This window comes from Boleophthalmus pectinirostris, unplaced genomic scaffold (genome assembly GCF_026225935.1).
Source record: "Boleophthalmus pectinirostris isolate CB_2022bp ecotype Guang Dong unplaced genomic scaffold, ASM2622593v1 HiC_scaffold_15, whole genome shotgun sequence".
Classification (NCBI taxonomy): Eukaryota; Metazoa; Chordata; class Actinopteri; order Gobiiformes; family Gobiidae; genus Boleophthalmus; species Boleophthalmus pectinirostris.
In genome coordinates, this window is record NW_026571070.1 from 786713 (window position 1) to 804212 (window position 17500).

Genomic DNA, 17500 nt, shown 5'->3' on the forward strand with positions numbered 1-17500 from the left:
AAGAAGAAGAAGAGATGTTATCATAACCTCCTGAAAACCAACGAAGAAGAAGAAGAAGAAGAAGAAGAAGAAGAAGAAGAGGAAGAAGAAGAGATGTTATCATAACCTCCTGAAAATGAAGAAGACAAAGAGAAAGAATGAAACACTGATGGAGAGAGAGAAGAGGAGGAGGAGGAGAGATGTTCCTCTGTTCTCCTGTAGAGACAAAGAGGAGGAACAGACAGAATATAATAACACTGACGAAGAAGAGGAGAGAGAAAGAAAGAAAGAAGAGAAAGTGACAAATTGAGAAAGAAAAAGAAGAAAAAAAGAGAAATAAAGAAGAGGAAGAAGAGAAGAGTGAAGAGAAAAAGAACAAGAAAGAAGAAAAAAAAAGAAACGTAAAAAGATGAGAAAAGAAAAAGCGAAAGAAGAAAGAAAAAATAGCAAGAAGAAGAGAGGGAGAAAGAAGAGAGAAAAAAGAGAAAGAAAAAGCACAAAAAGGAGGAAGAAGAAGAAGAAGGAGGATGGAGAGAAAAGAGAAGAGGAGCAACCTACAAACCCAGGTGAAGGAGGGAGGAGGTTTAAAGCTGCACTGTGTCACTTTTCAAACGCTCGTCTCCGTGGAGATGTTGTCGCTCGGTCTGGAATGTTCCACAGTTTGGCATTAAACTTTTTCTATCTCCATGGAAACGAGCAGGTGACCGTGTGAATGTGACAGAGTGCAGCTTTAATCAAACATAATAAACCCTTAAAGGAGGAGGCGGAGTTAGAGGCGGAGTTAGAGGCGGAGTTAGAGGCGGAGTTAGAGGCGGAGTTGGAGGCGGAGTTGGAGGCGGAGCTCGTACCGACAGAGCGGATGAATCTGAGCGCGCCCAGAACCTGCTGTTTGGACAGAAGAACCTCCACGATCTCGTCGTTCGCCGTCGACAAACGCTGAAAACACACAAACACACACACACAAGTAAATACACACAAACACACACACAAGTAAATACACACAAACACACACAAGTAAATAAATACACACAAACACACACAAGTAAATAAATACACACAAACACACACACACATGTAAATACACACAAACACACACACACACACACACAAGTAAATACACACAAACACACACAAGTAAATAAATACACACAATACACACACAAGTAAATAAATACACACAATACACACACAAGTAAATAAATACACACACAAGTAAATAAATACACACAATACACACACAAGTAAATAAATATACACAATACACACACAAGTAAATACACACAATACACACACAAGTAAATACACACAAACACACACACAAGTAAATACACACACACAAGTAAATAAATACACACAATACACACACAAGTAAATACACACAACACACACAAGTAAATAAATACACACAATACACACACAAGTAAATACACACAAACACACACACACAAGTAAATACACACACACACAAGTAAATAAATACACACAAACACACACACAAGTAAATAAATACACACAATACACACACAAGTAAATACACACAAACACACACACAAGTAAATACACACAACACACACACAAGTAAATAAATACACACAATACACACACAAGTAAATAAATACACACAATACACACACAAGTAAATAAATACACACAATACACACACAAGTAAATACACACAAACACACACAAGTAAATACACACAACACACACACAAGTAAATACACACAATACACACACAAGAAAATAAATACACACAATACACACACAAGTAAATACACACAAACACACACACAAGTAAATAAATACACACAAGTAAAGACACACAAACACACACACAAGTAAATAAATACACACAATACACACACAAGTAAAGACACACAAACACACACAAGTAAATAAATACACACAATACACACACAAGTAAATACACACAAACACACACACAAGTAAATAAATACACACAACACACACACAAGTAAATAAATACACACAATACACACACAAGTAAATACACACAAATACACAAGTAAATACACACAACATACACACAACATACACAGAACATACACAAGTAAATAAATACACACAAACACACAACATAAACAAATATACAAATACACAAAATACACAAACACACAACATACACAATATAAACAAACAAATACACAACATAAACAAATACACAAAAACACAAGAGAGAGACAGTCAATCCTGCTATTGTTTATATATTGAAATTATACTTTTTTGTTCCTGGTTTAGTCCTGGTTTAGTCCTGGTTTAGTCCTGGTTTAGTCCTGGTTTAGTCCTGGTTTAGTCCTGGTTTAGTCCTGGTTCAGGTCTCACCTTGAGCATGTCCAGAGAGAGTTGGTGTGCGGGGGGGTAGGTGCTCTCCAGAGACAGAAGTAAACACGCCTCAAACACACAAACACAAACACACAAACACAGAACGATTATTTAAATGTGAAATGGTGAATGTAAAACTTAAAGTCTTAAAATATAAAATAAATAAACATTTAGTGTGAGTTGTTTGTGTAGTTTGTGTAGTAGTTTGTGTAGTAGTTTGTGTAGTAGTTTGTGTAGTAGTTTGTGTAGTAGTTTGTTGTAGTAGTTTGTGTAGTTTGTGTAGTAGTTTGTGTAGTAGTTTGTGTAGTAGTTTGTGTAGTTTGTGTAGTAGTTTGTGTAGTTTGTGTAGTAGTTTGTGTAGTTTGTGTAGTAGTTTGTGTAGTAGTTTGTGTAGTAGTTTGTGTAGTAGTTTGTGTAGTTTGTGTAGTAGTTTGTGTAGTGTGTGTAGTAGTTTTGTGTAGTAGTTTGTGTAGTAGTTTGTGTAGTTTGTGCAGTAGTTTGTGTAGTTTGTGTAGTAGTTTGTGCAGTAGTTTGTGTAGTAGTTTGTGCAGTAGTTTGTGCAGTAGTTTGTGCAGTAGTTTGTGTAGTAGTTTGTGTAGTAGTTTGTGTAGTAGTTTGTGCAGTAGTTTGTGCAGTAGTTTGTGTAGTAGTTTGTGTAGTAGTTTGTGTGTAGTTTGTGCAGTAGTTTGTGTAGTAGTTTGTGTAATTTGTGTAGTAGTTTGTGTAGTAGTTTGTGTAGTAGTTTGTGTAGTAGTTTGTGTAGTAGTTTGTGTAGTTTGTGTAGTAGTTTGTGTAGTTTGTGTAGTAGTTTGTGCAGTAGTTTGTGTAGTAGTTTGTGTAGTTTGTGTAGTTTGTGTAGTAGTTTGTGTAGTAGTTTGTGTAGTAGTTTGTGTAGTAGTTTGTGTAGTAGTTTGTGTAGTAGTTTGTGTAGTAGTTTGTGTAGTAGTTTGTGTAGTAGTTTGTGCAGTAGTTTGTGTAGTAGTTTGTGTAGTTTGTGTAGTTTGTGTAGTAGTTTGTGTAGTAGTTTGTGTAGTAGTTTGTGTAGTTCGTGTAGTTTGTGTAGTAGTTTGTGTAGTAGTTTGTGCAGTAGTTTGTGCAGTAGTTTGTGCAGTAGTTTGTGCAGTAGTTTGTGTAGTAGTTTGTGTAGTAGTTTGTGTAGTAGTTTGTGCAGTAGTAGTTTGTGCAGTAGTTTTGTGTAGTTTTTGTGCAGTAGTTTGTGCAGTAGTTTTGTGTAGTAGTTTGTGTAGTAGTTTGTGTGTTTGTTTGCAGTAGTTTGTGCAGTAGTTTGTGTAGTAGTTTGTGTAGTAGTTTGTGCAGTAGTTTGTGCAGTAGTTTGTGCAGTAGTTTGTGCAGTAGTTTGTGCAGTAGTTTGTGCAGTAGTTTGTGCAGTAGTTTGTGTAGTAGTTTGTGCAGTAGTTTGTGTAGTAGTTTGTGCAGTAGTTTGTGCAGTAGTTTGTGCAGTAGTTTGTGCAGTAGTTTGTGCAGTAGTTTGTGTAGTAGTTTGTGTAGTAGTTTGTGTAGTAGTTTGTGTAGTTTGTGTAGTAGTTTGTGCAGTAGTTTGTGTAGTAGTTTGTGGTACCAGGGGTTTGGAGTCACTGAGGACGTGGTATTGGAGAAACTGGTGTAACATGTAGAAGAGCTCGTGCTGGACCAGAGTCTTGATCACCAACTCATACAGATAATGCTGAAACAACACGAGTCAGAGTGAAACAACACGAGTCAGAGTGAAACAACACGAGTCAGTCAGAGTGAAACAACACCAGTCAGAGTGAAACAACACCAGTCAGAGTGAAACAACACCAGTCAGAGTGAAACAACACGAGTCAGAGTGAAACAGAGAGTCAGAGTGAAACAACAAGAGTCAGAGTGAAACAGAGAGTCAGAGTGAAACAACACGAGTCAGAGTGAAACAACACGAGTCAGAGTGAAACAACATGAGTCAAGAGTGAAACAACACCAGTCAGAGTGAAACAACACGAGTCAGAGTGAAACAGAGAGTCAGAGTGAAACAGAGAGTCAGAGTGAAACAACACGAGTCAGAGTGAAACAACACCAGTCAGAGTGAAACAACACCAGTCAGAGTGAAACAACACGAGTCAGAGTTAAACAGTGAGTCAGAGTTAAACGGTGAGTCAGAGTTAGAAGAGTCAGAGTTAAACGGTGAGTCAGAGTTAAACGGTGAGTCAGAGTTAAACAGAGAGTCAGAGTTAGAAGAGTCAGAGTTAAACAGTGAGTCAGAGTTAAACGGTGAGTCAGTGTTAAACGGTGAGTCAGAGTTAAACGGTGAGTCAGAGTTAAACAGTGAGTCAGAGTTAAACAGTGAGTCAGAGTTAAACAGTGAGTCAGAGCTAAACAGATAGTCAGAGTTAAACGGTGAGTCAGAGTTAAACGGTGAGTCAGAGTTAAACAGTGAGTCAGAGTTAAACAGTGAGTCAGAGTTAAACAGTGAGTCAGAGTTAAACAGTGAGTCAGAGTTAAACAGTGAGTCAGAGTTAGAAGAGTCAGAGTTAAACAGTGAGTCAGAGTTAAACGGTGAGTCAGAGTTAAACAGAGAGTCAGAGTTAAACAGTGAGTCAGAGTTAAACAGTGAGTCAGAGTTAAACAGTGAGTCAGAGTTAAACAGTGAGTCAGAGTTAAACGGTGAGTCAGAGTTAAACAGAGAGTCAGAGTGAAGTGTTGCAGTGTTGTTCCTGACCTGGACGGTGATCTGGCTCTGGTTCAGGGAGCGGATATACTCCATGAGAACAGCGATGGTGAATTTATGACACACGTCCTGAACACACAAAAGTGAACGTCACAATCAAAACTCAAACTAACATCTCTGAATCAATAAAGAGTTTGTGTCTGTGTCTGTGTCTGTGACTGTGTCTGTGACTGTGTCTGTGTCTGTGACTGTGTCTTGTGTTTATGTCGGCGTCACCTTCTTCTCGGTGAACGCCGACAGCACGTGTGTGTACATGTCCGACTGGTCGATCACAGCCTGAGTCCTGATTGGACGCTTCTGAGCCGCGCTTCCTCCTCTCGCCCCCGACTCCATCGCCTGAAACAGGAAGTACACTCACAAACAGGAAGTACACTCACAAACAGGAAGTACACTCACAAACAGGAAGTACACTCACAAACAGGAAATGCAGTTATGTAAATATAAAGTATCCCATTAGCCCAGTGTTTCAGTATTAGTCTGTCTGAGTATCAGAGTACATGAGTATCAGAGTACATGAGTATCAGAGTACATGAGTACTTGAGTACTTGAGTATGAGTATAAGCTCCGCCTCTGACCTGAGCGTAGCTTTGCTCCGCCTCCAGATATTCCTTATACACCTGGTTGAGTTTGTCAAACACTGTGGCCACGACAGGAAGACTCCCCCTGTCTGCACACTCCAGAACTGCAACACAAACAACAACACAACACAACTACTCACACTCCTCTGACACACAAGTGTGTGTGTGGATATATATATGTATATGTGTGTGTGTATGGTGTGTAGTGTGTATAGTTCTTACTCTGTTGACACACAGACAGAATAACTGGTTTACAGTCTCTGCGTCTCAGGAGGAAGTCCATCAGTTTTCCTTTGTCCTGCAGCAGGTGCACAGTGGGCGGCAGACGAACCTCCAGGTACCACAGGTAACCTACAAATACACCAATATAACATGTACACACAGTACAGACATGTACACACAGTACGACATGTACACACAGTACGACATGTACACACAGCACGACATGTACACACAGCACGACATGTACACACATGTACACACAGTACGACATGTACACACAGCACGACATGTACACACAGTACGACATGTACACACAGTACAGTACACACAGTACGACATGTACACACAGTACGACATGTACACACAGCACACATGTACACACAGTACACACAGTACACACAGTACACACACAGTACACATGTACACACAGCACAACATGTACACACAGTACGACATGTACACACAGTACGACATGTACACACAGTACAACATGTACACACAGCACGACATGTACACACAGTACACACATGTACACACAGCACAACACACACAACAACATGTACACACAGCACACACAGTACACACAGTACGACATGTACACACAGTACATGTACACACAGTACAACATGTACACACAGTACAACATGTACACACAGTACGACATGTACACACAGTACGACATGTACACACAGTACAACATGTACACACAGTACAACATGTACACACAGTACAACATGTACACACAGTACAACATGTACACACAGTACACAGTACAGTACAACATGTACACACAGTACAACATGTACACACAGTACATGTACACACAGTACAACATGTACACACAGTACACATGTACACACAGTACAACATGTACACAGTACACACAGTACACACAGTACACACAACAACAGTGTACACACACAGTACAACATGTACACACAGTGTACACACAGTACATGTACACACAGTACAGTACACACAGTACACATGTACACACAGTACAACAGTACACACAGTATGACATGTACACACAGTACAACATGTACACACAGTACAACATGTACACACAGTACAACATGTACACACAGTGTAACACGTACACACAATTAACCTACAAATACACAAACACACTCTAAATACACTATAATAACAAATATAACACAGTTAACCTCAGATATAATTATACTGTATAAAACTATAACTGTAACTATAATATAATAAAACATCATGTGCACAGGTCACATGACACATGTGCACAGGTCACATGACACATGTGCCACAGGTGCATTGTGGGACATTGTGGACCTGTAAATCTCAAAACTTCTTCACAGACTCGTGTTTCTCTCACGTCCAACTCAAACACAAATACACCAATATAACTGTACACACAGTACATGTACACACAGTACGACATACACACAGTACACACATGTACAATCGTGCACACAACAGTACAACATACACACAGACACATGTACATACACAGTACACACAGTACACATGTACACACGTACACACAGTGTACACACAGTACAACATGTACACACAGTACGACATGTACACACAGTACAACATGTACACACAGTACAACATGTACACACAGCACAGTACACACAGTACACACAGTACACACAGTTACACACAGTGTACAACAGTACAACATGTACACACAGTACTGTACACACAGTATGTACACACACAGTACAACATGTACACACAGTACGACATGTACACAGTACGACATCACACAGTGTACACACAGTACATGTACACACAGTCAACATGTACACACAGTACAACATGTACAACAGTACAACATGTACACACAGTACACACAGTACGACACATGTACACAGTACACATGTACACACAGTGACATGTACACACAGTACACAACACACACATGTACACACAGTACAACATGTACACACAGTACATGTACACACAGTACAACATGTACACACAGTACAACATGTACACACAGTACAACATGTACACACAGTACATGTACACACAGCACAACATGTACACACAGTACAACATGTACACACAGTACATGTACACACAGTACAACATGTACACACAGTACAACATGTACACACAGTACGACATGTACACACAGTACAACATGTACACACAGTACGACATGTACACACAGTACAACATGTACACACAGTGTAACACGTACACACAATTAACCTACAAATACACAAACACACTCTAAATACACTATAATAACAAATATAACACAGTTAACCTCAGATATAATTATACTGTATAAAACTATAACTGTAACTATAATATAATAAAACATCATGTGCACAGGTCACATGTGCACAGGTCACATGACACATGTGCACAGGTGCATTGTGGGACATTGTGGATCCTGTAAATCTCAAACTTCTTCACAGACTCGTGTTTCTCTCACGTCCAAACTCAGACTCTTTTATTTCACTTCTTTGTTGTGTAAAAGTTCCACACTGGAGCTTTAAAGTGAGTCGTACCTTCACTGGCGCTGATGATGATGTCGGGCTGAAACACGCTCCACGAAGAAGAGTCTGAGAGGTCAAAGGTCACAACACAAACACTGTCCCACACTGTCCTACTGTGTCCTGTTACTGCAGTACTCTGCTCTGTAGTACTGTAGTACTGTGGTACTGCAGTACTACAGTACTGTAATACTGTGGTGCTGTAGTATTGTAGTACTCTGTGTGTGGTAAATACAGTAGAGTAAGTTTATGTGTGTTTGTGTCATGAGTCTCAGTGAATCTACAGATTTACAGGTCAAAGAGAAGTTCAGTTCTGTCACTAAACAAAATCAACTCATCCAAGACGATCTTCTTCAGGTGTGTGTGTGTGTGTATTTGTGTGTATGTGTGTGTGTATATGTGTGTGTACATATGTGTGTGTACATATGTGTGTGTGTACTTGTGTGTAAGGATACAGAGCTGGCAGGGCACAGGAGGTTGTGACGGCACCACTGAAGGACCTGAGGAAACAGGAAAGTATCACAAAAAATCTCATTCATTCTGATTTATCACAGACATGAACAGTGTGTGTTGTGTCCTTGGGCAACACACTTCACCTCGTCTGTATGTGTATGTGTGTGTGTGTGTGTGTGTGTGTGTGTGTGTGTGTGTGTGTGTGTTGTTGGTGGGAGGAGCACATGTGGACAGTCTCACTTGTGTCAGTCTGCCCCAGGGCAGGTCACACACAGACTAATGTTTAAATAAAGTCACAGTGATCTGAGTCTGACACACACACTGACACATGTACACACACAGTTGTGTAGTTGTTTGTGTAGTTGTTTGTATAGTTGTATGCAGTTGTTTGTGTGTAGTTGTATAGTTGTTTGTGTAGTTGTTTGTATAGTTACATGTAGTTGTTTGTGTGTAGTTGTATAGTTGTGTGTGTAGTTGTATAGTTGTTTGTGTAGTTGTTTGTATAGTTGTATGTAGTTGTTTGTGTGTAGTTGTATAGTTGTTTGTGTAGTTGTTTGTATAGTTGTATGTAGATGTTTGTGTGTAGTTGTATAGTTGTGTAGTTGTTTGTGTAGTTGTTTGTATAGTTGTATGTAGTTGTTTGTGTGTAGTTGTATGTGTGTGTGTAGTTGTATAGTTGTGTGTGTAGTTGTTTGTATAGTTGTATGTAGTTGTTTGTGTGTAGTTGTATAGTTGTGTGTGTAGTTGTATAGTTGTTTGTGTAGTTGTTTGTATAGTTGTATGTAGTTGTTTGTGTGTAGTTGTATAGTTGTGTGTGTAGTTGTATAGTTGTTTGTGTAGTTGTTTGTATAGTTGTATGTAGTTGTTTGTGTGTAGTTGTATAGTTGTGTGTGTAGTTGTATAGTTGTTTGTGTAGTTGTTTGTATAGTTGTATGTAGTTGTTTGTGTGTAGTTGTATAGTTGTGTGTGTAGTTGTATAGTTGTTTGTGTAGTTGTTTGTATAGTTGTATGTAGTTGTTTGTGTGTAGTTGTATAGTTGTGTGTGTAGTTGTTTGTGTAGTTGTTTGTATAGTTGTATGTAGATGTTTGTGTGTAGTTGTATAGTTGTGTGTGTAGTGTGTAGTTGTGTAGTTGTTTGTATAGTTGTATGTAGTGTTTGTGGTAGTTGTATAGTTGTGTGTGTAGTTGTATAGTTGTTTGTGTAGTTGTTGTATAGTTGTATGTAGTTGTTTGTGTAGTTGTGTGTGTAGTTGTTTGTGTAGTTGTTTGTATAGTTGTATGTAGTTGTTTGTGTGTAGTTATATAGTTGTGTGTGATAGTTGTATAGTTGTTTGTGTAGTTGTTTGTATAGTTTGTATGTAGTTGTTTGTGTGTAGTTGTATAGTTGTGTGTGTAGTTGTATAGTTGTTTGTGTAGTTGTTTATAGTTGTATGTAGATGTTGTGTGTAGTTGTAGTTGTTGTGTGTGTAGTTGTGTAGTTGTTTGTGTTGTTGTGTGTAGTTGTTTGTAGTTGTATAGTTGTATGTAGTTGTTTGTGTGTAGTTGTATAGTTGTTGTGTAGTAGTTGTTTGTAGTTGTTTGTATAGTTGTATGTAGTTGTTTGTGTGTAGTTGTATAGTTGTGTTGTAGTTGTATAGTTGTGTGTGTAGTTGTTTGTATAGTTGTATGTAGTTGTTTGTGTGTGTAGTTGTATAGTTGTGTGTGTAGTTGTATAGTTGTTTGTGTAGTTGTTTGTATAGTTGTATGTAGTTGTTTGTGTGTGTTGTGTTGTAGTTGTAGTTGTGTGTAGTTGTTTGTAGTGTTGTTGTGTGTTGTATAGTTGTGTGTGTTTGTGTAGTTGTTTGTGTATTGTTTATAGTTGTATGTAGTTGTTTGTGTGTAGTTGTTAGTTGTGTGTGTAGTTGTATAGTTGTTTGTGTAGTTGTTTGTATAGTTGTATGTAGTTGTTGTGTGTAGTTGTATAGTTGTGTGTGTAGTTGTTTGTGTAGTTGTTTGTATAGTAGTTGTATGTAGATGTTTGTGTGTAGTTGTATAGTTGTGTGTGTAGTTGTATAGTTGTTTGTGTAGTTGTTTGTATAGTTGTATGTAGTTGTTTGTGTGTAGTTGTATAGTTGTGTGTGTAGTTGTGTAGTTGTACCGGACAGGGGGAGCCTGTAGGGGGCGATGGAGCGCGCAGGCAGCACAGGTTGGTGTGTGACGGGACAGTCCGGCTCCTTCAGTTTTATGTCGAAAATCAAAGACGTCTGAAAAACACACAAACACAAACACACCGTCACACTGTCACACCGTCACACTGACACACCGTCACACCGTCACACTGACACACCGTCACACTGACACACCGTCACACTGACACACCGTCACACCGTCACACCGTCACACCGTCACACCGTCACACTGTCACACCGTCACACCGTCACACGTCACACCGTCACACCGTCACACCGTCACACGACACGTCACACTGACACACCCGTCACACCGACACCTGTCACACTGTCACACCGTCACACCGTCGGACATCACACCGTCACACCGTCACACTGTCACACACCGTCACACCGTCACACCGTGTCACACCGTCACAGACCGTCCACCGACACACCGTCACACGTCACACACTCACACGTCACACCGTCGGACATCACACCGTCACACCGTCACACCGTCACACCGTCACACCGTCACACGACACCGTCACCGTCACACCGTCACACCGTCACACCGTCACCGTCACACACACCGTCACACTACACCGTCACACCGTCACACCGTCACACACACCGTGGTCACACACACGTCACACCGTCACACCGTCACACGTCACACCGTCACAGCACACAGTCACATGTCACACTGTCACAGTCAAACTGTCACACCGTCACACCGTCACACACAGTCACACCGTCACACCGACACTGTCACAACGTCACACGTCACACACGTGTCTCACACTGTCACGCTGTCACACCGTCACACTGCACACGTCACACACACGTCACACTGACACAACACCCGTCACATCACACACTGTCACATGTCACACACCGTCACACCGTCACACGACACACACTGTCACACTGTCACACTGTCACACAGTCACTGTGTGTGTCATGTGTGTGTGTCAACACCGTCACACTGTCACACTGACACTGTGTGTGTGTGTCACTGTGTGTCATGTGTCACACCTGTGTGTCACACATGTGTGTGTGTGTCACACTGTCACACTGTGCTGTGTAAAGCTGCACTCTGGAACTTCGGTGCAGTCACAGGATGCATTAAACACAAGCGTCTCTCTGGAGTAAGGTGATGTCACGATGCAGTTACAGGTCAGATCTGTGGAGACGCGATCCCCTCAACCACACAATACAGGATTTACATTTTTAACAATAAATGAGAGAAGTTTAATGTAACACTGTGGAACATTCCAGGAAAAGCAGTAACATCTCCATGGAGACAAGCAGAAAATGGCCTCATCAGAAAAGTTACACAGTGAACCTTTGTGTGTGTGTGTGTGTGTGTGTGTGTGTGTGTGTGTGTGTGTGTGACCTGTGTGTGTGTGTGTGTGTGTGAGACCTGTGAGTGTGTGATCTGTGAGCTGTGTGTGTGTGTGTGATGTGTGTGACGACCACCAGGTTGTCGACGACGTTCAGAGCGAATTTCCCCGTCGTGTTTAACTTCAGAACGTGAGACTTTTTACACTGACCCTCCCTGAAAAATACACAACACACAAATAAAACACACAAATAAGACACAAAAACACACAAATAACACACAAAAACACACAAATAAGACACAAAAACACACAACACACAAATTAAACACACAAATAAGACACAAAAACACACAACACACAAATAAAACACACAAATAAGACACAAAAACACACAAATAAGACACAAAAACACACAACACACAAATAAAACACACAAATAAGACACAAAAACACACAAATAACTCACAAAAACACACAAAACACACAAATAAGACACAAAAACACACAAATAAAACACACAAATAAGACACAAAAACACACAAATAACTCACAAAAACACACAAAACACACAAATAAGACACAAAAACACACAAATAAAACACACAAATAAGACACAAAAACACACAACGCACAAATAAACACACCATAATAAATGAAATATACAGAAGAAACTTCACATTCAAGAGTCTCAGCTCCTCACAGACTCTGCTGACCCCTGAGCAGACAGGAGCAGACAGGTGCAGACAGGAGCAGACAGGAGCAGACAGGTGCAGACAGGAGCAGACAGGAGCAGACAGGTGCAGACAGGAGCAGGAGCAGACAGGAGCAGACAGGTGCAGACAGGAGCAGACAGGAGCAGACAGGTGCAGACAGGAGCAGACAGGTGCAGACAGGAGCAGACAGGTGCAGACAGGAGCAGACAGGTGCAGACAGGAGCAGACAGGAGCAGACAGGTGCAGACAGGTGCAGACAGACAGGAGCAGGTGCAGACAGGAGCAGACAGGTGCAGACAGGAGCAGACAGGAGCAGACAGGTGCAGACAGGAGCAGACAGGAGCAGACAGGTGCAGACAGGTGCAGACAGGAGCAGACAGGTGCAGACAGGTGCAGACAGGTGCAGACAGGTGCAGACAGGTGCGTTCTTACCTGGGCAGGTGATAGAGGACGACTTCTGCACTGGGGCTGTTGGCCGAGCGAGAGTGATGCTTCAGGTACATCACATACAACTGCCCATAACTGAAAATACACATGTTATTACACTGTTATTCATGTTTTATTACATATATTATTATAAATATACTGAAATGTAAAAGATTAACAACAACTGAACATAACTGAAAATATACACATGTTTTTACTCTGTTGTAAATGTTATACTGTTAAATAAATAAATAAAATTAAATATAAAGGATAAAATACAGCTGAACATAAATGTGAATATAAACATGTTATTACTCTGTTATAAATGTTATATTATTATAAATATACTGAAATATAAAAGATAAAGAACAGCTGAACATAACTGAGAATATACACGTTATTACTCTGCATTACTCTTATTATTTAGTTGAATTTTAATCTTTATGATTATTTATGTTTTGATTTGTTTTTAATTATGATTTTAAAATATTTCTTATTCTGTAAAACACTTTGAATTACTTTGTGTACAAATTGTGCTGTACAAATAAACTTGCCTTGCCTTATCATAAATAAAATTAAATATAAAAGTAGATGTACAGCCGACCAAAACTGACAATCTAAACCCAGACGATCTTATATTTAACAGAATAATAATAAAAGATAAAGTACAGCTGAACATAAATGTGAATATAAACATGTTTTTACTCTGTTATAAATGTTATATTATTATAAATATACTGAAATATAAAAGATAAAGTTCAGAGGAACATAACTGAGAATATAAACGTTTCATTTTGTTAAATATTGATGATTCCAGCTTCCTGTTTACAGACGCCATTTTGAGCACTTTTCATCATTAATAATGTATTGACTTGTTAATTGCCACGGCAACAGCGCGGCTCAAACCCTCTGAAGCTCTGGATGAAACTCGCCGAGAGGAAAACACCACGGAGAAACACAAACACAAGAACCAAACGCTAAACTGAAAAAAAACAGGACAGATTTAAACGTGAGTGTGGACGATGTTGTTTTACATGGTTGTCATGGTGACGTCTCTCTCGGACAGGCTGAGCTTGGCGGGTTTGGGGACGACAGGAAGCTCGATCTCAAACTTGGACATTTTAGACATCGTCCCGGTCTGAAAAACACAAACATAAAACTTTAAATACAACTTTAAATAAAACTTGAAAACGTCTCATTCTGTCCATCAGGGGGCGAACTGGAGCGTTCTCACACTGTACAACTTCATTAAAACGTGAACGTGTGTGTGTGTGTGTTGTGTGTGTGTGTGTGTGTGTGTGTGTGTGTGTTGTGTGTGTGTGTGTGTGTGTGTGTGTGTGTGTGTGTGTGTGTGTGTGTGTGTGTGTGTGTGTGTGTGTGTGTGTGTGTGTGTGTGTGTGTGTGTGTGTGTGTGTTGTGTTGTGTGTGTGTGTGTGTGTGTGTGTGTGTGTGTGTGTTGTGTGTGTGTGTGTGTGTGTGTGTGTGTGTGTGTGTGTGTGTGTGTGTGTGTGTGTGTGTGTGTGTGTGTGTGTGTGTGTGTGTGTGTGTGTGTGTATGTGTGTGTGTGTGTGTGTGTGTGTGTGTGTGTTGTGTGTGTGTGTGTGTGTGTGTGTGTGTGTGTGTGTGTGTGTGTGTGTGTGTGTGGTTATGTGTGTGTGTGTGTGTGTGTGTGTGTGTGTGTGTGTGTGTGTGTGTGTGTGTGTGTGTGTGTGTGTGTGTGTGTTGTGTGTGTGTGTGTGTGTGTGTGTGTGTGTGTGTGTGTGTGTGTGTGTGTGTGTGTGTGTGTGTGTGTGTTGTGTGTGTGTGTGTGTGTGTGTGTGTGTGTGTGTGTGTGTGTGTGTGTTATGTGTGTGTGTGTGTGTGTGTGTGTGTGTGTGTGTGTGTGTGTGTGTGTGTGTGTGTGTGTGTGTGTGTGTGTGATGTGTGTGTGTGTGTGTGTGTGTGTGTGTGTGTGTGTGTGTGTGTGTGTGTGTGTGTGTGTGTGTGTGTGTGTGTGTGTGTGTGTGTGTGTGTGTGTGTGTGTGTTGTGTGTGTGTGTGTGTGTGTGTGTGTGTGTGTGTGTGTGTGTGTGTGTGTGTGTGTGTGTGTGTGTGTGTGTGTGTGTGTGTGTGTGTGTGTGTGTGTGTGTGTGTGTGTGTGTGTGTGTGTGTGTGTGTGTGTGTGTGTGTGTGTGTGTGTGTGTGTGTGTGTGTGTGTGTGTGTGTGTGTGTGTGTTATGTGTGTGTGTGTGTGTGTGTGTGTGTGTGTGTGTGTGTGTGTTGTGTGTGTGTGTGTGTGTGTGTGTGTGTGTGTGTGTGTGTGTGTGTGTGTGTGTGTGTGTGTGTGTGTGATGTGTGTGTGTGTGTGTGTGTGTGTGTGTGTGTGTGTGTGTGTGTGTGTGTGTGTGTGTGTGTGTGTGTGTGTGTGTGTGTGTGTGTGTGTGTGTGTGTGTGTGTGTGTGTGTGTGTGTGTGTGTGTGTGTGTGTGTGTGTGTGTGTGTGTGTGTGTGTGTGTGTGTGTGTGTGTGTTGTGTGTGTGTTGTGTGTTTTACCCTGAAGCTGAGTGGTTGTAGTACATTTCCCTGGACGGTGGAGGAGAGCAGAATCACAGACGTCTCAGGACAATACTGAAACCAGTTCACATTTATACTCTGAGACTTGAGCAGCTTCAGACTGCGTCTGTCCGGAAACACCTCAAAACAGAGAGAACAAAAGACGAGTGAATAAAAGAAGAGTGAATAAAACAGAAGAGAGAGAGAAGGAATGAATAAAAGAGGAGGGAGACGAGGAGTGAATAAAAGAGGAGAGAGGAGTAAATAAAAGCGAGAGAAGAATGAATAAAAGAAGAGAGAGAGAAGGAGGAGTGGAGAGAGAGACAGAGAGAGAGAAATAGAGGGATGAGTTGTGTCTTTGGCGGTGGTTTGTTTTTGTACCTGGTAATACTCGATGCCCTGATCTGTGACAAACACAACCTCGTTCCAGTTTGTCCAGCAGAATCCCAGAACACTGGCGTTCTTCGTCTGGAAAAAAAAAAAAACACAAACATTTATAAAAACAACATTAAATCTTTATGTTTAACTTTTCACAGATGAAATGTACAAAAAGATGATGAGATAAAATCAGTTTGTTCAGACCTTACACTCCTGAGAAAACTCTGTGTGTGGATAATCCGGAATGAAGTTGATGAAATCCTACAGAAAAACAAACAAGATTTACTTCAACTGAGCCAGGGCCAGGGCCAGGTCTTAGTCCAGATCCAGGTCTCAGTCCAGGTCTCAGTCCAGGTCTCAGTCCAGGTCTCAGTCCAGGTCTCAGTCCAGGTCTCAGTCCAGGTCTCAGTCCAGGTCCAGACTCACCACAGACTTGCAGGTCCTCTGAACGGCCAGGATCTTGTTTCCAAGAGAAAACTTGATGCACTTGACCTCCCCTTTGTCCTCCATCCTACAAACACACAACACATAAACACACAACACACACAAACACACAACACATAAACACACAACACATAAACACACAACACATAAACACACAACACACACACACAACACAACACATAAACACATAAACACACAACACACAACACACAACACACAACACATAACACACACACAAACACACAACACACACACACACACACATAAACACACAACACATAAACACACAACACATAAACACATAAACACACAACACATAAACACACAAACACACACAAACACACAACACACAACACACACACACACACACACACACACAACACATAAACACACAACACATAACACACACACACAACACACAACACACACAAACACACAACACACAACACACAACACACAAACACACAACACACAACACATAAACACACAACACATAAACACACAAACACACAACACATAAACACACAACACATAAACACACAACACACACACACACACACATAAACACACAACACACACACACACACACACACACAAACACACAAACACACAACACACAACACACAAACACACAACACATAACACACAACACACAACACATAAACACACAACACACACACACACAACACACATAAACACACAACACACATAAACACACAACACACACAACACATAACACACAACA

At 40.7% G+C, this 17500-nt stretch overlaps 1 protein-coding gene across 1 annotated transcript in view; it reads right to left on the reverse strand.

Annotated features, from left to right (window-relative positions):
- rmc1 (regulator of MON1-CCZ1) overlaps positions 1 to 17500 on the reverse strand; it is a 25577-nt gene that overhangs the window by 3504 nt on the left and 4573 nt on the right. Inside the window, exons 3-20 of the mRNA XM_055150701.1 lie at positions 16738 to 16822; positions 16516 to 16572; positions 16315 to 16401; positions 15934 to 16074; positions 14438 to 14541; positions 13410 to 13499; positions 12386 to 12479; positions 12017 to 12028; positions 10906 to 11011; positions 8771 to 8815; positions 8331 to 8384; positions 5827 to 5955; positions 5602 to 5708; positions 5243 to 5362; positions 5018 to 5095; positions 3902 to 4006; positions 2323 to 2391; positions 828 to 915 (exon numbers count right to left, since the gene is read on the reverse strand). Of these exons, the coding sequence (XP_055006676.1) occupies positions 828 to 915; positions 2323 to 2391; positions 3902 to 4006; positions 5018 to 5095; positions 5243 to 5362; positions 5602 to 5708; positions 5827 to 5955; positions 8331 to 8384; positions 8771 to 8815; positions 10906 to 11011; positions 12017 to 12028; positions 12386 to 12479; positions 13410 to 13499; positions 14438 to 14541; positions 15934 to 16074; positions 16315 to 16401; positions 16516 to 16572; positions 16738 to 16822 (1571 nt within the window). The remainder of the gene's footprint in view (positions 1 to 827; positions 916 to 2322; positions 2392 to 3901; positions 4007 to 5017; positions 5096 to 5242; positions 5363 to 5601; positions 5709 to 5826; positions 5956 to 8330; positions 8385 to 8770; positions 8816 to 10905; positions 11012 to 12016; positions 12029 to 12385; positions 12480 to 13409; positions 13500 to 14437; positions 14542 to 15933; positions 16075 to 16314; positions 16402 to 16515; positions 16573 to 16737; positions 16823 to 17500) is intronic.